The sequence below is a fragment of the Ascidiella aspersa genome, chromosome 4 (genome assembly GCF_963924565.1).
Source record: "Ascidiella aspersa chromosome 4, kaAscAspe10.2, whole genome shotgun sequence".
NCBI classification, from domain to species: Eukaryota; Metazoa; Chordata; class Ascidiacea; order Phlebobranchia; family Ascidiidae; genus Ascidiella; species Ascidiella aspersa.
Genome location: NC_139450.1, coordinates 7,254,723 through 7,276,370, shown reverse-complemented (window position 1 = coordinate 7,276,370; position 21,648 = coordinate 7,254,723). Strand labels below are relative to the sequence as shown.

The 21,648-nt window shown below is 37.7% G+C and overlaps 2 protein-coding genes across 2 annotated transcripts; both read right to left on the bottom strand.

Moving 5' to 3' along the window:
* Positions 1–1,213: 1,213 nt before the first annotated feature.
* LOC146146925 (uncharacterized) lies at positions 1,214–7,635 on the bottom strand. Its single transcript, XM_083387875.1, has 6 exons — positions 7,496–7,635; positions 6,728–6,818; positions 6,166–6,325; positions 5,501–5,646; positions 3,585–3,742; positions 1,214–2,223 (listed from the first exon to the last, which is right to left on the bottom strand). The coding sequence occupies exons 1-6, from the start codon at positions 7,633–7,635 to the stop codon at positions 1,947–1,949; spliced, it is 972 nt and encodes a 323-aa protein (XP_083244001.1). The 3' UTR covers positions 1,214–1,946.
* Positions 7,636–11,506: 3,871 nt separating this feature from the next.
* On the bottom strand, positions 11,507–20,764 carry LOC146146924 (mannan-binding lectin serine protease 1-like). Its single transcript, XM_083387874.1, has 8 exons — positions 20,497–20,764; positions 18,917–18,984; positions 18,018–18,154; positions 17,258–17,416; positions 16,662–16,771; positions 15,193–15,285; positions 13,827–13,983; positions 11,507–11,715 (listed from the first exon to the last, which is right to left on the bottom strand). Exons 1-8 carry the CDS (start codon positions 20,704–20,706, stop codon positions 11,507–11,509), a joined length of 1,143 nt encoding a protein of 380 aa, XP_083244000.1. The 5' UTR covers positions 20,707–20,764.
* Positions 20,765–21,648: the final 884 nt, after the last annotated feature.

Genomic DNA, 21,648 nt, shown 5'->3' with positions numbered 1-21,648 from the left:
GGCGTGCTAAATTTGGCAACGAAGCTTTTTGGCATTGTCTCGAGAATGGAGGGGGGCAGTGGTGGGATTCAATTTTTTTTGTCAGCCGGTTATATCACAAAAGTTATATTTTTCAGCCGGTTCTGTTACAAAAGTCATATTTTTCGGCAAACCATTATAGTGTGTTGCAATAACAGGATGCAACCCCAGATTCCAGCGAAAGGTTGACACCGGCTGAATCCAATCACTGCTAACAGCCACACTAAACTGCAGCAGTCGTCTCATGTCTTGTACTTATGACGCAACAATGCAATGTCCCGCCAAACTAACACCAAGGAAAATTATTACAATTATCAAAAAATTAACACTATACATACGTGCGAACCTGACCATTGCATATTTTGAAGGAAAAAAACACGTATCAGATAGAGCAAAAATCCATTGACAGTAACCAGTAATGCTAACCGGTTCGCTGGTCTCATAAAATTTCGTTAGACGGTTCTATAGAACCGGTGCGAACCGGCTGAATCCCACCACTGGAGGGGGTATTACCCTTTTTTATAATACTTACCTGTAACATAACATATATCAACTATTATCAAAAGTTTTTGTATCTAAACTGGTGTTTGAAAAATAAAAACTTATTTTACATTAATGCTTAGTAACTTGAGTAGAATGTGTAGTGAGGTTGAAAACCATTTTCTTGGTCAGTTACCTGAGTGCTGTATATCCAGAATTTCAAATAAATTATCTTAACAGTGGTTACTTACCCCAACAAATACTTTTAGTTTTACTCGATAAAAATGATATAAAAGTCGTTTTCTGTCTTTTGTTTATCAAATCCCGATACTGGCAAAAATGCCAACTGAAGAGTGTTGAAGTATTACCTATAAACTATTAGTATAGTGGTATTAAGTTATGTTAGACATTTAAATGTCGATCCTACAACGCAAAAATATTCCTAAAAATATGCACAATTTTTTTTTTTTTTTTTTTTTTTTTTAACAGCCATATATTCTGAAATATGTGTAAAAATATAGTCAATTGAGAAATCCACACACGAATGAGTCACGTTCAATTTTGAATTCAAAAGTAACGGCAAAAAAAATAAAATAACCAGTTTGAAAAAAACTGAAGGTCATATCCTTTTGAATATCCATTTTAATCAAGTGTTTGTCTGTCTATCTGTCTCGCCGCTGTTAATTAACCGTTGACGTGAACACAGCACACAAAATATAACAGTTACTTTTTATTAGCGGCAAAAATCATTGTATAAAAACGGAGTCCAACAGGCATATCTGCTAACAACGTATAAATATCCGTTTGCGGTGTATATGACTCAACACATTTTGCAACTATTATCAGTGTCTATTTTATAGAATGTTAAAAATAATATTGAAAGAAAAACATAAGAAAATTTAAAAGGAATGTATTTTACCAATGACGTTAAACAGCAGTTCAAGAAGTATAGGCTACTACAAAAAACTTAAATATGTTTCTTTAATAAATAAATTGTTTTTCAACTTAACTAATAATACAGAAAACAAATAATTAAAAGTCTATTCTAAGAACAAGGTATACCAAATTCCAAAGTGTTGCGCGAACATTCCATGTTACTTAAAAAATCCAAATTAAAGCGTTTTTAATGTCGCAAAAATGTAACAGAAAGAGCACCTTTAGCTGTGCTTAATGGCAATTTAATAGCTAAATCCCGAACAAAACGATAGAGCTCTGTGGGAAGAAAGAAATCGTCGTCGACGGTAAAACATTTAGAAATCAAGTTATTGCAAAACCTTAACGCGGCATAATTCCGCATGTGTATGAAACCCATTTTAGAGGACATTTGTAAAACACTTGTAGCTTGAATATGTCGTGAACCAATTAATCGTGTACCAACTGCTATGCGAACAAGTTTGAGATGAGTTTTAAAGCGTCTAACGGGCGGCGACTTGCAAATAAAAAGGAACCTAAACGTTCTTGCTGCGTCGCACTTCGTCGGCAGTCATATTGGGAACGATTTTCAGCAGTTCTTCGAGACCCTGTTGCATCGTGATGCCGGCTTTGTAGCCAAGAGCACGGATCCTGGCGTAGCTGACGGCGTAGTCTCTCTTGTCCATGTCGGTGCCGTTGTTCGACTCGGTAATCTTACAGCCTTCGACGCAGCCCTCGATTAGCCGCGCAACCTCCATCTTGGTCATGTTCATCGACTCATCGCCAACGTTGAAGGCGGAACCGCTCATAGCTCTGAAGCGTTGCAAAGGTGGTTTGGTTAGAATCAGGATTTTTTGCTACTTGACATTTTATTACGAGTATAAGTCGCCGTTGTTTAGACAAAATATAGGTGCGTCTGGTCCAAGTGCCAATTTTTGGGCTCGTCAATTAAATATGCTTACTAACTAGCCGTGGTTAATTTATAGCACCTTTAGACGATTCGCGGGCCCATTTAAACTCAGAAAGGTCAAGACAAACGGTAATCAATCTAAAACTATATACTAACTATTAATGCTAACTATAAAGACATTAAAAAGGCCAATTATGAAAAAACAAAAGAAATTGAACGTCAAAGGGTGTTTTGGGTATTAGGTAAGTCGGCTATTTAGAATTCTTGAAAAATAAGTCTTGTCGGTAGGAATCAATGAGTTCGTTCGCAAACATTGGGTGCAACATTGGGCTGTATCAATTTAGTAACGCCCTCAAAATCGATATCATATTTACAGGTAAAGTATCGACTACTATATGCATCTGGTATGTACAACTTTGCATCAGGAACTCCTTATCATGTTACAGTTTTTTAACGGAAGGTGTATAACATGCAGCAATGTAGAGTAGTTATATGGCCGACAAAAACTTAGGCGCGCCAGATGTGTATATGCGTCTGAACGTTCAGGGTGGAATAAAAATAAAAATTTAAATAGCCAGTAGATAAAGTTAATAGACATTTGTTTGGCTGTATTTAGTTTAGGTTGAAAAAAGTTTCTTTTCCAAAGGTTTTAGAAGACAAAGACTTGTTGTATTAAAATACTTTTTGTCTTTACTATATAACGCTTTCGTTTTGAAAAAGTTTTCCTTATATTTCAGGGACACACTTTAGATGAGGTCTTATAGTTTACAGTTGTAATGTTATCCGAATCATCACACGCTTAAACATGGTGTTGTCGAAATCACCAGATAAACAGACTTCAGTTTTAGTATTAGTAGTGAGAAAAAATGTAACTTAAATGCACTATTCTTCAAAACAAAAAACGTATAGTGAACAAGGTGCTACCGAGGTGACGAGATAATAGGTCTTCAGTTTTTGTATGAGTTTAGGGTCGAATAAACTTGTTTTCACCAGTCCTGATTTATCTCTTAAGAAACAAGCTTGAGGCTATCGTACGTAATAAACTATGCCCTAAGCCAAATATTCGAATAAGATTTATCCGTAGTGAACTGATTGAATCCAGGTTGTGATCGGTCTGCTGATGTTTTGGTAATTATATGTTGTATGACGTCATAACCCGCTTGCGTCACGCTTGAGTAACATTAACATACTTAATACACCAGCGTATACTTAGAATACCCTATCCTCTAAGTGCATTTAAGTCAACTATTCGAAGAAGATTTACCCGTAGTGCTGAAGAGCGAAGATGAATGCGAGTGCTGCGTCGCGCACGTGGAGGAAGGTTCGACGGAAGTTACCCTCGTAAAGGTCAAAGGTCTTCATCTTAAGAGCTTTTGAGGTCAAATCGTTGACGAGAAGGTCGAGACGCAGTCGCGGAGAAACCTGGAAGAGTTTGGGGCGTTATTTGATGCTGAAATGACGATTTATGCTCGCTGGTTTAAGCAAAGGAAGTCCGGTGCACTATAGGTTGTTTAGAAGAACTTGTTAATCTCCTACACGTTTTAATTTTTTACACTTTTCATCACCTAAGGCAGTGCTTCACAACCTATGGGTCGCGACCCAAAATTGGGTCGCTGTGTGATTCGGTTGGGTCGCCGACCGCAGTTGTTACATGTTTATACTAATTAAGATTGGTTGTGAGAAAGATTTCTTAATTAGAAAAATTAAGGAAGCAATACAAATATGTCTTATAATTAATTATTAAAATTCGAAATTTTTTATGCTAATGCTTATTTTTCATTCGCTTACAAGAAGCTATTTTTTTTGATTCGCATGGATCACGGCCGGCAAGATGTTTTTAAAGTTTGCGTTATAAATTGACCTTATAAAACAAGTAGAAACCTGCTTCTAATTGTTCACTAAGATTTCAGGGGGTAAATCATTAAGTTTATATGTTTAGCATGATTTTTAATAGCAGGGAATATATTAGGTGAAACATATTTTTTAATTATTAATTAATTGTTAAAATACATATAGCATTTTTTATATTTTTTTGTGTTTTTATGGTTGAAATATATTTTCAAGTGGGTCATTACATCTGTGAATTGGTCAGTAAGTTTACACTCCTTTGTTTATGCGTGAAACAGCGTTCTCATAGCTATAATTGCTTTTACGCATTTCGATTTCAGAAAGTAAAAAATGCGGTATCTGTCATTAGACTAAGATCATTTGAAAAGTTGAAATGCGGCTATCTGCTGAAATGCGGCTACAAACGAAAACTACACCTTGTGGGTAGCCAAAATAATGCGACTGGCATTCGTTGTGAAGTAAGGTAAGACAGGTTAAACTCCTCCGTTAAATAAGTCAAATAATCCCTAAACGCCTCACGGGCACTGATAAAAGATTTTTGACGCGATAAGGTATGACCTTAACCTTGAACTAGCAACATTCGTGCACATAATATGGGAGCGCCGCAATCAACAATAAATATCCATGGTTTCGAGGACTTTATTTAAAGCTACTTTGACGGCACCGGTTTTTCCTGTTAAACCTGTTCGGCGTTAATCCTTTCGGACATTTCGTTCTTGCCTCACTTCACCGCAGCGAAGGTGGAATTAATTACTAGACGTTTTTGAGCGGAAACCAGGCGAAAAAGCGAGCGGACAATAACAGGAATTGATCCAGGCTACAGAGCTTTCCAAAATTATGGTCGCGAAATATCATCCACGCATTTTACTCCGATGTCCATCACCCCACATTTTGGACCAAAAGTATCGCGATCTGATCTAAATGACGTCATCACTATGCTTAAATAGGGAAATTAGATGAAGTTGAAAGGCCCAAAGGTCATTGTTCCTGGTGATTGGAGCCATAATTTGATTTGGAGTTAATAGGTTTAGTTACCTCCAGTAGTTAACCTACTGTGTTTTGATAAATGTATACCTTTTATTTATAATTGCTACATTTGATCGCGAACCAAGGGTCAGCACCGATATCACCTTAGTAACGGACTAGTACCGATAAGATAATACCACTTGGCATCGGCTATCGGCTTCGTTCCGATATTATTGGACATCCCTAGCAGTAAACATTAAAATTTCCCACACCGTTAAATCCCCTTTTGATGATAAACCTTTTTTTCATAGCAATAATGGTAAAATATAGCACTCTGGATATTTAGCGATCATAGACAGGACTTACCCCGAAAACGGTCGCCAGGCGAAGGCCGACGCCCCCCTTCTCCCTGACCAACTTCTCCCCCTGGGCCTTCGTCTCCCCGTAAAGAGTGATGGGGCTGATCGGGGTGTCTTCGGTGCAGGTGCCGGTTACCGCCCCGTAGCAAGAACCTGGAAAATGATGGGGCGAAAAGGTTAATTTTAAACAAACAACGAACGAAATTGGACAGTTAATCGCTTACTAGCCGAATACCCTCGATTGATGTGGAATCAATGGGGTTGCAGTTGACCGTTTAGCGGTTAGTCAAATTAACTTAAATTTGACTATACTGAGCCCAAAAATGGCTTTGCTGTAAGACAAGCAGGAAACATAACGGATAAGATTATTTTACTAGAAAAGTTTAAGCATGCAGTAAACTACTAATCTGTTAACTTTGTATAGCCCCGCATATGATAATATATGTCAAGAAAGAGAAGTACATGACCATTCTGGATACTGATTTAAAAAAATCGAATTCTCTACCGAAACTAGAGTGGTAACGGTGCCTATCTGAAACCAATAAAATCAGGTAAATAATCCAGCTATGTTCTTGGATGTACCTAGGCGCTTTCCTCTTTGAAAGATAACATTTTTTTAAATATCGAAAATAAATACGAAGTATCAGAAAAAAAATGTTTTTGCGGGCTCACCAGTGGAGGCGTATATGAGGCGTTGGTTTTCGGCGACATTTTTGGTCACGTTCCGGGTGCCCTCCACGTTGACTGCCTTGGCCACCTCTGGCTCCTTGCTGCAGGCCGGGTAACCCACGATAGCGGCCAGGTGAATGATTGCGTCGACTCCTTTCATTGTCTAGGGCGGAGAGATTATTATTCGTTAATGTAAAACTTTTAACGCAATAACACGCTTGTATACCTTAAAGCTCTCTTTTTCTTTTAAAGAAGTCGGGAGCATTACTTTACACTTTTTTTGTTACAATTTTTTTTCGGAGGATAAAGCAACGACCAGTAAAAGCTTTACCTTGCAGCATATCAAAAAACATAATAAGTCGCGGCAAAAGTTATTATTTTCCAGCCTTAATATAGCCCCGAACAATGTACACAGCCGAAATCCTTTGTAATGATATACAAGTTTCAGATTCGTGTCACAGAAGTTTGAACTATTCGCTTGAAAAGTTATGCTTGCCCTATGTTAGAGCCACTTAGACGCGTGTTCCTGTATCGCCCAGCTTAAGAACAAACATGTCAATCTTACCTCTGCTAGTTTTTCCTCGTCCAAAACATCGCCGTTGACCAGTCGCAATTTCGGGTCGTTAGCGTAGCATGCAAGAGGGAAAACACCCCAGCTGAAAAGCAAGTAACGGCGTTTATACGTTAACGTAGTAATTGGGCGACAGGATGCGCTCCGTTAATTGGGCTGCAAGTGCTGTCCAATGCATTGCATTCGCCACGGCGACCGCCTTGGCGCCTAGAGCTGTAAATTGGTTTTGCAATTAACTTAAGTGCTTTTTGTAGTGATGTACGTTACTTGCGCAGTAAGGTTATCGGCAAAATTAATGCCATTGAATTGACTGGCACAGGCTGACAAAGTAAATAAAAGAAGCTACCAGGCCTGATATAGGCTTCCTACAACGAACAGTTTACTATTAAAGCGAATATGGGAACGAAGTGTCCCCTGAATAGTTTCTTCCGAGAAATATCACTCAAATTGCCCTGAAGACTATATCCTGAAAGCAGGTATGTGAAACTTAAACCTAACTTGTCTTATTAACAAAAACTAGTTGTTAATTAAGATCGTAGAAGTTTTCCCCAAAAAATCGGCAACATCTCTTACTAATCAAAAAAGCTCCTCTGGTAATTGGAATTCGTAACCAATTTCGGCAACCTATTCACAATGACGATGGCAACTTGCATAAAGGTTGCCGAAACGCTGGTTAAGAATTTCGATTGCAAGAGGAGCTATGTTCCATTAGTACTAATATGCCTGGTATAGCAACAGTTTATATATTAAACAGTCTCTTACTTGAACTTGTCGTAGACCACAACCTCGTAGCCTTCCTTAAGCAGCATGGGGACAATTGTGGAGCCAAGGTAACCGGCACCTCCGGTAACTAGGACCGACTTAATTTCTTGATCGTCGCGTGGGTAAGCTTGGATTCCCATGTTTGAATTTGGACGGGTTTAATATAAACTGAATTTGTAGTTTAAAGTTGAATTGAGCCAAATGAGTTTTAGGTTTCCGGTGTGTATTGGGACCTGCGTTACATTAAAAAAAACAAATTTAAAAAAATGTACGTGTAGTGCAATAGCACGTGGCACATTAGCCTATACAACGTTGAAAATAAGGCGATATAGCGTATGCTACCGGTTCATCCTAATCGCCTACTGTTAACACAGGAACTCCATTTAAGGGCTCAAAATCTGGTGCTTTGGCTCTTTCTTGCCCCTGCCATGCACTTGAATAAATAATTCTAAATCTCGATACAGATACCTCTGCGAAATATACAGTTTCTTTGGACGTCATCGCTTGCGCGCATATCTAAAATTCTAAAATCACCACGGAAGCCCTCGTCGTTCTATAAGGGCTAATTACCCTGGCCATGACTCAGACATTGTTTCAGCTAAAACATGAGTTTGCTGATTCAACTGCAGGCTCAAAAACAAAGCAGCTCCGTAGTATTCGGGTCGCTGTTCATTATGACGCGACAAAAAAGCTGTTTAGCCTCTAAACCGGTCCCTCTAAGCCTGACTGAACAAATCGCGAATATGGAACCGCCCGACTTCCTGAATTGGACGTCGTTTGATTACTTTGAAAACGGCGCCCTTTACCGAACCGTCCTATCTATAGTCGTTTTTTGGGGCTTTACGTTTGTTCTGGGCGCGAGACAGAACGCAAGGTTTCGTTATTAGTGTTAACGTTTTTTTAGCGTTTCGCAGCTTTAGCACACCTGGACAAAACGACCATCAGCGGCTATTCTTACCCCTTTAGCTCAATTTTGCACGTCATTGATTGTCATATAGTTCTACGAATAGCTTAAACGCACAAACACAGCTGATACGCGCTGTCAATGAAACGTTTTGAAGTCGAAATATGACAACGTTTTACATAATGCTTAACCAGCTATCATGTCACTATCGATTCATTTCCGTTAGCGCCCGTCGCCCTCAACGCGTTGTCGCATTAAGCTGTGGACACGCCCGCGTCCAAAACGCAACGTCAAGTCTACCTGCCCAAGCTACAGCTATGTCCACGAACAGTGGCCAGCGTTTATATCCAGAAACGCCGACTGGCACCTCGCCTTTATACTTTGCCCGCCATGAGAGCCTGTAATAAGTGGAATACCCGGTTTTTGACGGCCGCCCACCGCATCACGCTAGCGCTGTAGCCGGCGGGCATACGGAGAGCAGAAGACACGTCGTTTGCCCTTTTGCGCACTCGAGGTAATCGCAGTACTTAGTGTCGTTAAGTTCTCGGCCAAATTTAGTGAGAGAAGGTGGCCTTGTTTGTAGGACCTTTCGTCGCCCTGATTTTCGGTCAAGTAGCATCAAAGCAAAGAAAAAAAATTACACGGGGTATACCTTATGCTGGTGTATATAAGTGTTGCTGTAAGGCGGAGACATTTTTCTTACACAACAGGACGTTCCTATTGTTTCGCACAAATGCGACTTAAACGTCTGTATTTTCCACTTTGAACTGCTTGGCTAGCGTTTGCGTCTACAGCAAAACATTAAAAAGCCTTATTTAAATTTAAATTATTTGACAAAAAGTGAAGTTAAACAACTTAACATTAGTGTAATTAATTTAAAAAGCTTACTGGTTTATCACTAAATCGTACGAGTATTAATTTTTATGCACTGTTGAAAATGTCCATATTTTCAAGGTGATTTTCTAACATAATTGTAAATGATACTTTTACCACAAGACCAATATATTTTGTTTGGGCCTAATATTACCAGGTAACCGGATGGTGTGAAGGTCGCATCTAAAGTGGACGAATATTTGATGCCAAACCCTTTTGCGTTTCGGTGTGAGTGGCGACCTGCACCGTTTGCTGTCCATTAAATCGCTCTTCAAACTTTACACCTTGCCAGCAATTAGCGTCGAAACGAGTCTATTGCCTGGTGTTTTCAGAGCACCAATAACTGGCAAGCAGTTAACACTAGCAAAAGTCCGTACCGGGGTTTCACAAACTGTTTGGCCATTCCGACTAATTTGAGTGTAAAAACAAAACGCCATTCTAAGTGGCCATATATAGTTTATAAATCCAAATTAACAAAATTGAATTTGTAAATACTAAAAAATGGTTATATTCAAATGTTGAAATGTTCCGAATTGTAACGATTTATCAGGATTACTTTTGTGCCATGTTTATAAATGTTGTAAGAAATCCAGAGTAGAGTAAATTAGAAAAAACGATATACTGTGCGGGTTGAAACCCTTATAACATACAGTCCAAAATATCTACCGAATTTGGGGAATTCTAGATTGGCAAAAGTTCTAAGAAATGGTACAGTTAAATGTAACAATATGATTTTATAAGAAAAACAGTTTTCATCCCTACACAAAATGCTGCATAATTTTTCTATAGGCCGCGTGCAGTGTGGTGGTGAGTCTACGACTTTGTTTAAACTCGAGAATCCGGTTTTGATTTACTGGTAGAGAAATTGCGAAATATTTTCGCAAAATCACGGCCGTTGCATAAGGCAACACATCGTATGAGGCGACGAACTTGGATTCCAACACGCCCGCGGCAGCGAACGAATTGACAAGTAACGATTCTTATCTGCAATCTGTAATCAAGGCACGTGCAATCAAAAGCACTCTATCGGCAATTGTTCACGGCGCCATTAAGCGCCATTCATTGAAAAGCTCTACCAATTTATGCGAGGGTAAATCACTAAATCTAAATCGAGAATGTTCGACCATTTGCATAATTGGATCGTTTCAAAAATATACAAAAGTATTGCATTACAACTTGTTTGGTCGTTTTAAGTTTATCGTTCTGTGGTCATCACCAACATTAAGTACTTTAAAGCCTACAATCCTTACAAATAATTGACTGAATGATGTTTTTAGAGATAAACATGGGGGAAGTGGGTATAGGATTTCTTCAAAACGATGTTTCATCCTTATGGAAGGCAACGACGTTTCTCCTTATTTACAATACTGCATGTAGACTTATGTAAAAAATGTAGTTTTACTTTAGACTCATTTTAAACGTGGTGTGAAATAAGCTTATAAATTACAAAGTGACTTATATGGCTAAATGTATATCCCCACGCTTCGCACTGCTCCCTTTGTATCCTATACTATTGGCACCTTGGCTAAACATATAAAGGTCTCGTTCTATCAATAACACAAACGTTAATTATACATGCTTTTATTTTAATTTGCGTTTTGTACATTGCGATGCGTAATTAAAAACGCTTTTGTATACCTAAAAGGCTCTAGAATTAGATTAGTTTTTTGAACATTTCTGTACTGTTGCCTGGATTTTAATTTACTATTTCAAAATAAAAATTTCAAGGAATGTATCATCAACGATTTTAAAATTGAACGGTCACACAAAGCATAATTATTATCAATATTCAAATCAAAGGTAGAATTTAAACTAATTAACGGATAATCAAACTTTTTTGTTCTTCGAAAAGCATCTCGTTTCGTTGTTTAAACTATTCCCAAATAAATGACAAAGAAACTCATTTTAAAACCACTGGATTTGATGAAGAAACAAGCGGATAAATTTCATCAGTTTAAGTAGGTGTTAACAAATCATTAATAAAGTTGCTTGTTGGAAGACATTAGTGGAAAAAGTACAGGTTATGACGACTGGAACGCACTAAAAGGTATCCGATAAATCTTTTTACCAATAAGCCGTATAGCGGGCACCTGCACGCCATACGTTTCAAATCCCAAAACAAAGATTTCACGAGACAATTATGTCAAAAGATGTGCTTGGTAAAATTAATCAAGCAAAATAAGTCAAAGCAGTCCTCGGGTCGCACGGAACCCATAAGCCCATCTTCGGCGACGCTAAAAGACTTCACAAACCGGGGTGTAGTCGCTAAGACTTCCGTCCTTCAGACAGATTAGCTTAGCGCTGCCGATAAGTCGATAGCCGACGTTGCATTCAAAACGTAGCAGGGATGAAAAAGGGACGTCCCCTAGGGGCTGGCCAGGTGGCAAAACGGGTCTTGTCATTCTTCCGTGCATTGGAGGCTTCGGGATGGCGCATCGGATTTCTGAACGACAGAACGAGGGGTGTTTATAGGTCTGTGTTTGGCAAATTGCGTGCTTTGAGAAATTCCCAAGTGTGCTGCGTTGGAAAAACTTGCTGTGTTTGCAAAACAACCTATTCGTGTTACACATACGCATGTTGGCAAGAACGCAAGACTTAATGGGACACTGTACCTTTAGAATTTTGACAACTTAATATTTACATGCCTGTTGTTTTCGTGTAGTAAGAGTTATAGTTATCATTGTATTGGATTTATGCAGTGTCGAAAGTTGGGCAGAATGGGATTAAACGGCCTTCTGGTGAAAGAATTGTCGCCGGAATGGCGTTCATGTAAAATAATTTTATATGTTTTACCAGGCCATGTCCTTTATCAACAGGCCATCCAATTGTATCGTTGATTTTTTTCAACAATTATTTCAGTTGTATATTTGTGCACTCTGTCGAGCGATAATGCTGTGGTGAGGTGAGAAATACTGAATTACCGTTTGCTGCCCATTGTTTAGTGGTTTCAAGAAGAAATAAACCCAAATAACTTCCTCCAAGCGCGTTCAAAAATGGCTTTCTAAATTACCCGAAGTGCAGCCCATATTAGCCATTAAATACGCTTTTTTGGCTAATCTATAAGCTGAACAGCGATGATTAAATACAAAAAAATAGAAAATCGTTTTGAAAGCTCAACCTAACACACGTAATTATTTTATTAGACAAATAATCATCCGAATCCGAGAGTGTTGAAACCCAGTGCCAAAAGTAATTGTTCATGAAAACCCTTTCAAAATGTTGGTGCGATAAGAAAAATGCTTCTTAAAATCGTATGCTAATGCGGATCAGCTAACCGTTTAAGCGCCTCAAGCGTAAAACCTAAAGCTAGAATAACTGTATACGAAATTCCCACAACGTACAGGAGATTTAATCACGGCTGACATATAAACACCCTTCTATACAAACGCCTAAATGTCTCAATTGACATCATGTATACCGTACAAACTTGGACAGTTTGTTGTCGTTTATGGTTGTTAAAGCGCATTTTAAAAGCGGTCCGACCTGTTTCTTTGCCACATCGCTTTACACAATGCAACGTATAATGCATGAGATGAGTGATATATGGTTAGGGTAAAAGCCGAGCCTTTTAGTGTCCTTGGTCAGCGCGTATCTCACCGTCGCGTTTATTGGGTAATAAACCGGCTATGAGAAAGGCGCGTAATTTTAATTGCCGAGTTTTCCGTGCGCGAAAGCTGAGTTTGTTGCCAATTTCTACAAACAAACCCAGTGCCTGTTTTCATATATTTAACAAAATGCTTTTTATGTATTTCCAATTTATTATTTATTTTGCACCAAAGTTGGAAAACCTTAGGTGTAAGAACATCCATGCCATTCGTAGTAAAGATCTGCAGATATCCGGGGAGAATATGAAAAGTATACAAATAACTGTTTTCTTTTTTTTTTCTTATAATGTTCTTGGAAAAGCGTCCAACTTGTTCACCTTTAAACACTTGAAACATTTTTAGGGTTTTTGTTTTAAGTGTTTTCGCCCTCTCATTGCGAATTTTGATCAGTTTACCAACTTCAGCACAACCGTTTATAGCATTTCTCTTTTTGACAGATGAAAAATGACTTGGACATATTAAGTTAGGGAACAATGGTTTTAGTTATTTTGTTTAATGTAATCTGTTACGACCATTAGAGCCAAGTTGTATACTCAAATTGTTCAAACGCCGACGAAATTGCATAAAACAACCGATAAGTGCTTTAACATAACAATGCTTCTCTATTCTCTCAACAACAACTGATAACATCAACCTAAAGGTCTTTATTCTTTTTATTTAATGCATCGAATTAAACACGTCTAAACCTTGGCGTGTATCAGGTGTTTATTTGTCAAAATGTTTAAAATCTTTAACTTTGTTTGAAATCTTCCCAAAATCGTTGTTAAACCCGTTAAATATCGGGTGTTTAGCATAACATTTTTAAAGCGTTTATAATTTAAACATCCAAATTAAAATTAAACACAAAGGTGTTTAAATTAGGTGTTTACGTCTTTAGATGTTAACCGTGCCCACGCTGTTTTGGTATTAAAATTTAAACACCATTCCGGCAGTGGACACGGACAGTTACCTTGGGCCTGATAAGTGATTTGGAAGCCACTTTCCTCTTCCACGTGGTCCGAGTGAAAAACGACCTTGAACCAATTCGTACTCGAGCGAAACGACGAGCCGTTTTTGGGCGGGAGATCCCCGCAGAAGCGACCGATCTTGCCCGAGTTGTCGTAGATCTGAAAAACATCAGATGACAAAAAGTGTATTTTCGTTGCGTATAGGTGGTTGTGTGCGTCACCAATGGTTTGCGTGATATGTTGGAAATTCGATGGCGATTTAACTCACAAACAGTTCCTATTTTAGGACAAGTTATACGATGAGATGAACGAATTAAGCATGACAAACATCTTAAGTTTAGACAGTTTGGTAATTGATGAATTCCCTATGAGCTCGGTCAGCCTGAATATAGGAGTTTCTGCACAAGTCGCTTTAATAAATTAAAATTTCAGTTTTTCTTCACAATTGTGGTAAATTTTCTAAAGTAATTCAGTAAATGAGTTGGTAACCCTGATTTTGTGGCTATTATACTAAAAAAAACTTCCAAAGGATCGGTACCTAACTAGAAATATTTCAAAACATGCTTGAACGTTTGGATTATGGAAATATGAAAAATAGGTATCTAAATGGGTTCGGGGTATCAAAAAATTGGTAATTTTTGACAAATGTTTTCTGGGTGAACTCAAGTAGTTTAGTATAAAAAGTTGTGCTACTCCGAACCAAAAGCACCTCTTACGACGCTTGTAAGTTGGAAAAATTTCAACAGCTAGACAAACTAGCATCTTTTCAGTTAAGGTGTGTCCCGAACCTTTCGAAGATTAAATTGCCAGGGGGCATTTGCCGCAGTTATGTGGTTAACAAGGCTTCACACGTTTTTACACCAATCGCCATATATCAGAAGTTCCAGGAAGCCGCTTGTGCGACCAGCACCTCTAGCACAATAGGCAAGCAGCCAAGCACGCATTTACCACGCAGAAGAAAATAACGAAATAACGACAAGATATTGTGTCTGACGTGTATCTAAGTACCATGAAAATAAAGCTTTAGTGCCCCGTTATGAATGACCACAAGCACTAATAAACTACCCACAAGACTTTTAACAACGGAAAACGCACTTAGCTAAACAAAAATAAATTATTGGATACGTTCGTAAATGGACAATGTACGCGTAAAACGACAATACGAATAAAACTACACCTAAATATAAACGACACATTTTATTGTAATAACAATTTCAACAGACGTGGAAATCGCTGGTGATTACCAGACAAGTTCTATCTTCACCTTCACAAGATTTAAAAAATAGAATTGCTGACGTCAATAAAGTACGTGTTTAAGGAAATTCCTTGGTAGCCTACAGGTTTGTCATTGTGGCTAACAACACCGACCTCCAGCCAATCGTAGATGCACATTCCAGTCTTGTGCTGTTCAATTCCGAACTTGCGATTGAAGTTGAGCTCAATGTTGCCACCAGGCCTTGTCTGCGAATAAATTTGAGAAGTTGAATTTTTTGTCGTTTGCAAATTCCTTAAAATCATCGCGCCAAAATTTATTTCGAAAAGTAGAGAGCTACTCACAAAACGAAACATATTCAGACTCGTACAATTAAAATAGACAAACACAGAGTGGTTAGTAAAGAACATTTCTATGTAACAATAAAGCCTCATATAGATTTGCTGTACAGATCCTTAATGTTTTTGTTAATATCAGGCCAAAACATATGTCAGTGGTTCTCAACCGGGGTGCGCCGGCACCGTGGGGTGCTATTTTTAATGCCCAAGGGCGCCGAGAGATAGTTAATAATTTTTAAGAATTTAATTTTTGCTCAACTCTTACAACTTTTGTGTAAGATTAAAATGAAAATAAATCCAAATTATACTTTCCTACGCAGTCTAGAGTTGATGTGTGTTGCTCTATTTCCGTTTATTGTGACATTCTAGTGATTTACCTACGGAAAAATCTTGTAGGGGTGCCGCAATCCATTTATTATTTCTGAGGGGTGCCGCAAACCATAAAAGGCTGAGAACCACTGACATATGCAGACCTGGACAACTATAGATAATTCTAGTTTTCTAATTCTTTGAATTAGAGCAAAATGCGGCTAATTCTACTTCTAATCTAATTTGTGAATTGTTTGTAGAACACACATTTTTACCATTCGCGTTCTTATAAGAATAAATTGCGATTAAATAAGATTGATTGTAAATAATTAAATGTGATTCTAGTTCAAATTCTAGTTGAAATTTGATTTTTTAGGAACTTGGTAATTCTAATTCTAATCTAATTTGAGAAAACTCAAAACGGTCTAATTTTAATTCTAATCTAATTTTCAAAAGCCAAAATAAATCTAGTTGTCCAAGTCTGGAAATATGTAGCTGCGTTCTAAAAAGGGCTCCACCCCGATTGAAACATTCCACAACGACACGCATATTTAGTTGTACATCGTAAACAGGTATTTTTGTAAACAGTCCTCTGCCGTTGTGAAAACAACGATGCCTCTTCTGTCACGGGCGTTTACAAATATTTATCTGTTACCAAGACATTTTGCTCTTGAGTAAGGCCTTGAAAAAAGTTAAACAACCAAGTATACGTCAAAGTTTGGGCGTCCTAGTTTAAATGGCTCCTTTGGGGTGTCGCTATTTTGGCACAGAACTCTTTGTCCTTGTTTAGGGTTAGCTGTGGTTATCCAGGCCATTTAGGTATTACTCCGACGGGTTTAGGCCTTATTCTGATTTAGGCGTTATTCCGACTATTTATTATAGCTGCACTTTTTAGTTTTATTCCAAACGATGTTATATTCAAAGGTTGATGTTGTTCTCATTTTAGTCTTATTTGCTGGGGTCCATAGTAGAAGTACCTGTATTTTCCACTGGCAATTTGTCGATCTCGGGTACAAGCCAGGAAATCCTGGAGTTCCCAACGTGTTCACACCTTCAGGGTTTTCAATCACTTGGTCACGGCAGTTTCCTGTGAAAGCATGTACATTCGTACAAAGTATTTGAAATGTTTTCTGTGATGATACCTTCACTAGATCGTCCTTCATTTGCAGGCTTTTTCCTGGTGTTGGTTTCATTACGGTACATAGTTGTTAAATTGCGTTCAATAAAAACTGATGGCGTTGTGCCATTCCATTAAACTTTTTGATTTTCTCAGAAAATTAAAAATTATGGGATATGAAATCCAAAACTTTTAATCTATATCTTTATTGAAATTACTAAAAATATTTTGATTTAAATTATTAGGGCTAAACTGAATATGAACAAAATACGAAAATAACTATATTGTTTCTCCCCTTTAATCCCAAACACTGAAAATTACGAGAGAACACAAAGCGGTCGCCTCAAGTTACTTCTGGTATGATTAACGGAAAACATTATTTTTAGCAAAATCGAAAATCAATTTGTGCTCCTAACCGAAACCTCATTTTGTTATAAAATAAAGTGTGCCAATAACCTTCGCAAGTATAACCGTCATCGCCGAGTATATAGCCGACACCACAGGAGCAGTAGTAGCCCCCAGGATAGTTGTTGCAAAATTGATCGCACTTTCCGACACTCTCGGGTTCCAAAGCTGACGCGTAGGCCTTTTCCAGAACAGCGCACTCATTTATGTCTGAAAATGGTGAAGAAAACGGGAAAAGCCTTTAGAAAAAAGAAAGCTTTTTGAAAATTTACACGGTTAAAACCCCCCCAAAATAAAAAGCGTATATGATAAAAGATTCATTTTTATATTTGCATAAGTTTCGGCAAAAGATGGCATAAGCACTTGCTGAAAAGCATAGATGTGAAATTAAATAGCATAAGCTATAATCTTATGAGACTACTTGAAATAACGAAAATATTAAATTTTCAGCGCTGGCATTATATCCGTTTAAAACCACTAGGGCAGTAGGGCAGTAGGGCAGTGATTTTTAATTTTTTCCATGGCTGTACCCCTTTCAAATCACCAATCAATCCTCGCACCCCCTTCTAGAATGGTTTAAATATGAAAACTTATGTAATTTTATTTTTATACAAGTAATTGATAACACAGTAATATAACTAATACAATACCGTAATGTAAGTTAGTTCTACATTTAACTGAGCGAAATAAATAAATCACAGTAATATATTTTCTGTGTCTGATTCAGCATCACCGCACACCCTGGGAACAGTTCTCACACCCCTTTGGCACCCCTGGTTAACAAATCCCGCACTATGGTAACTTTCGACACCTTGTTTTAGATAGTGAGCACGGAAGCCGGTTGGAACATAGCCGAGGTCTTCGTTGGAATAATCCGACTTGAATCTTATGCTCAGCGAGTTGCCAGTCGAAACGATCTTTTCGTCGAAAATCGCCGGGGCGTCGTCCCTGGAGTGAAAATCAACTCACGTAAATGTAACAATCTTTTTTATTTTTTTATTTTACGGCCGAGTTACACGCATTTGGGGTAATCGCAAGGGTCAGCCAAGCCACGGCAAGGCCTCGCTTTGGGCCAACCGCCTACGTGATCACGGTTTTTATTTATTTTTTTACTAACTAAAAGAAAGTAAATAAAGTAAGAGTAAAGTAATGTAACAATCTTGGCGGCTTTATTTAGGATAGGAATGTCCGATAATATTGGACCGGAGCCGATATTCTAAGTTTACTTATAGTATCGTCTGATATTTGAGTGGTTGTGATGAAATTGTGGCATTTAAAATCGATGATAAATAGGCTTGCTAACATGAATGGAAATTTAGACCTACTACCCTGGAAATTGTTGACATTGTGCTTAAATTTGATCATATCGCCTTTTTGTCCATGTAGCAATGACCTAGTCAGTTGGATCGAACCAGTTACATTTTGCCCATAATACCATGTATCTCTATACGAATAAAATAACCAGTATCGTACAACCCTAATTTATCAGCTAAAGTTTTTCATTGTTTTTCTTTTTAAGTAAATGTACGAGGAAATATGGAGCCTGACTCGCCAGGAAGCAGAAACAGGATGCACTACCCTAAAAAGTTACATATAGACTAATTAAATGGGTTACAAAAAGAGCAGAATCAAAACACGCCATTCAAATTGGACAAATGTGACAAAAATTAAGTCCGGATGCAGATAGGCTTCCACAAATTTAATACTGACTTGAACAGCTGGTTATTGCCGCAAAATCTGCCCAATGACGTGTTGGTGGTTGACGGGCCGTCGAACAACTGAAAACAAGAAGGCAAGCGAGTATATAATCAGGTAGCAACCAAACATAGGAACTCTTTAGATTAAAATGGATGAGTTGAACTGACTAATTCAATAAGTTAACTGAATCGTCTGTTTGCCAGCTTGGTTGGGTTTGAAAACCGGAAACTGGGGCCTTGACATGTTTATACGAAAATCACTAGAACCATTTAATTTAATTTATCGTTTTTTATTACAATTATACAGTAGTAAAATATTATAAACAAGCCATTTATGTCCAAGTCAAATAAATGCGAAATACATTTAGTCCTAGTGATGGAAAACAGTAAAAACATTTATAGCCTTATGCTAAATCACAACTAGGAAGCCCTTTATGTCCAGTAAAATATAAGGAGGCGTCGTAAACAAATAGTTTTCAGACCTAGCAGTTATTTGTCTTAATGACTTCAAGTCATTAAACGAATTTGCCCTGACGTTGTAAATCTTGTCAAGTCATTAAACGAAATGACCCATTAACGAAGTCACTATGGTTCTCGTTGAGTAAAGTTTCTTTGGAGACATTTTTTTTACTAAAATGTAATTAAAACAAGCACAAGATTTACAACGTCAGGGCAAAATTTTAACAGGCCAAATAAATGGTGAGAAAAGCTTAAAGTGTTCCTTGGTAAATGGCCAATTAACAAATACGGTAAGGATTTAATTTACAGATTATAGTTCGAGTTTTAGTGGAGATTTGCATTTGCATGTTACTTCTTACACTGATTTTGCCAATTTGTCTTTACCAATGATCGGGAAAAAAAGAAAGAAAAGCTTTCAAGTAGGATTTCGTTCCTTGACATTTTAATCCGATCCGGTAAATGCAATCCGATCCACCAAGTGGCGCCATAATTATAATAAAAAAACGAAATGCAAACGTTCAAAGATAATCATTTTCAGGTTGTTAAACAAAATCTACTTTAGCGTTTATGCGTGTTGTTTCCTCTAGTTGTTAACCTTTGAATATTTTATGATAGATTTACATCTCAAGGTAAAAATTACTACGTTCGATCGCAAGCCGTCATTAAAATTTTTGTTTTGTAGTTTGGTAACTGACCGGCACCGATACACTCTAGTATAGTGGTTCTCAACCTTTTTTCTTTCGTGGCCCATTTACGTTGCAAAAAAATTCTGTGGCCCAATATATTTTTATGAAAGAAAAAACTGTAAAATAGGTTTAAAATAAAACACAGCAGAGCATATTTCAAAACAGATTATTTATTCAACCGTGCATTAGTGAGATACTTGCGGTTAAACAATAAATTTACATTCCTTTTCAATTCTTCCCCAAGCCATTATTCCTGCAAAATGAAATATAGTGACACAAATGAAACTAAATCTAGCTTTTTTAAATTGGTCTGTAGTCCACCTCAAATGTTCTTATGACCCACCAGAGGGCCATTGCCCACTGGTGGAGAACTGCTGCTCTAGTACCAAACGAGTACCCATACTTGAACTTGGCATCGGGTATCGGCTACGATCCGATATTACCGAACATCCCTACATTCAACAGACCAGCATATGCTCACCTCGACAAAGTCGGCAGAGCAAGGGAGTCTGTCAAACGAGTCCTCCAAGTTAAAGTGGGTAAAGTAAAGCACAATCCTATAGCCAGGCTCTGTGTAAATCGTCCACGAGTCGTCCAGCATGTCGGGGTAAAAGAGCGGGAACTTGGGTGACGTCAGGGTGGCGAAGTTACGTCGCATGTTGATCACGTGACTTGTCGCCGTCGTGCAACTGGCGACCGCCAGAAAGCACCAGAGCGTCAACATCATTTTCAGTTGTTGTCCGTAAAGGTTATGGATGGGTGTGCGTTAGACGTTATAGGCCTATCGGTTTACCGTAAGGTTCTGTGTATACGAATATTTGCAAGGTTAAAATACTTCTTAAACGCCACTTATTATGACGTTGTATACCCGCTGTTAGCTATTCTTACCCTGTATAGCCCAAATGTATGACTTTTAAGAAAAAGGCAACCTGCCTTATAGTAAATTCCGCTTTCTTACAGTCCTTTTACCAATTAAAAACATTCCAATTGTATAAAACATACTAATTGTTTTTATAATTTGGAAACATAACCATAACCCCCGCCTTTCACAATAGTCGATGCAATTAAAACAAATAACATCAAAATATTGACCTTTTTACAACTGCACTAAAAATGAAAATTGTGACTTGCAGCTCATCAATGATATAAAACGCGTTTTTTTATTTTTAACTTTTTCATAGCCCTTCCTTTTTCCTAACAATATTTAAACTTTATAAGACGTAAACCGTATATTCATTAAAATAATTAATTTAATACCAAATTTATTAGAATTAAAATAGCATCCAACATCGATACATATAACACACTTGCAATTTTAATCATTCAGTTAAAATGTTTTACATAAAGTCAAAGTACGCAACTTAAAAAATATCTTCTTTTCAGTAGGAAAGTTTAGCTTTTATTTAATGTTAAATCGCATCTTGAAGCCGCTAATTAGACCAAATTGTAATTTGCTTTTTAAAGCTTGACTTTCAACCAATACCCCTTTGAGCTGTTTATCTTAATCTTCACTTTCGAAAGGTTTTGGATTCCAATTGAGACGAGACAAACTTCCGCGGGGAAATTGCGAGCCATATATACGGGTTGCTGGACTACGCGG

What these genes read in the sequence shown, in the direction of transcription:
- LOC146146924 (XM_083387874.1), bottom strand. Translation starts at nt 20,706, where the DNA reads ATGCGACGTAACTTCGCCACCCTGACGTCACCCAAGTTCCCGCTCTTT. An exon ending in GGCAATAACCAGCTGTTCAA is followed by an intron (nt 18,155 to 18,916) that starts GTCAGTATTAAA and finishes TTTTCACTCCAG; the next exon opens with GGACGACGCCCCGGCGATTT. An exon ending in TGCTCACTATCTAAAACAAG is followed by an intron (nt 17,417 to 18,017) that starts GTGTCGAAAGTT and finishes CACCATTTTCAG; the next exon opens with ACATAAATGAGTGCGCTGTT.
- LOC146146925 (XM_083387875.1), bottom strand. Translation starts at nt 7,635, where the DNA reads ATGGGAATCCAAGCTTACCCACGCGACGATCAAGAAATTAAGTCGGTC. An exon ending in CCTCATATACGCCTCCACTG is followed by an intron (nt 5,647 to 6,165) that starts GTGAGCCCGCAA and finishes ATCATTTTCCAG; the next exon opens with GTTCTTGCTACGGGGCGGTA. An exon ending in GCCTGGCGACCGTTTTCGGG is followed by an intron (nt 3,743 to 5,500) that starts GTAAGTCCTGTC and finishes AAACTCTTCCAG; the next exon opens with GTTTCTCCGCGACTGCGTCT.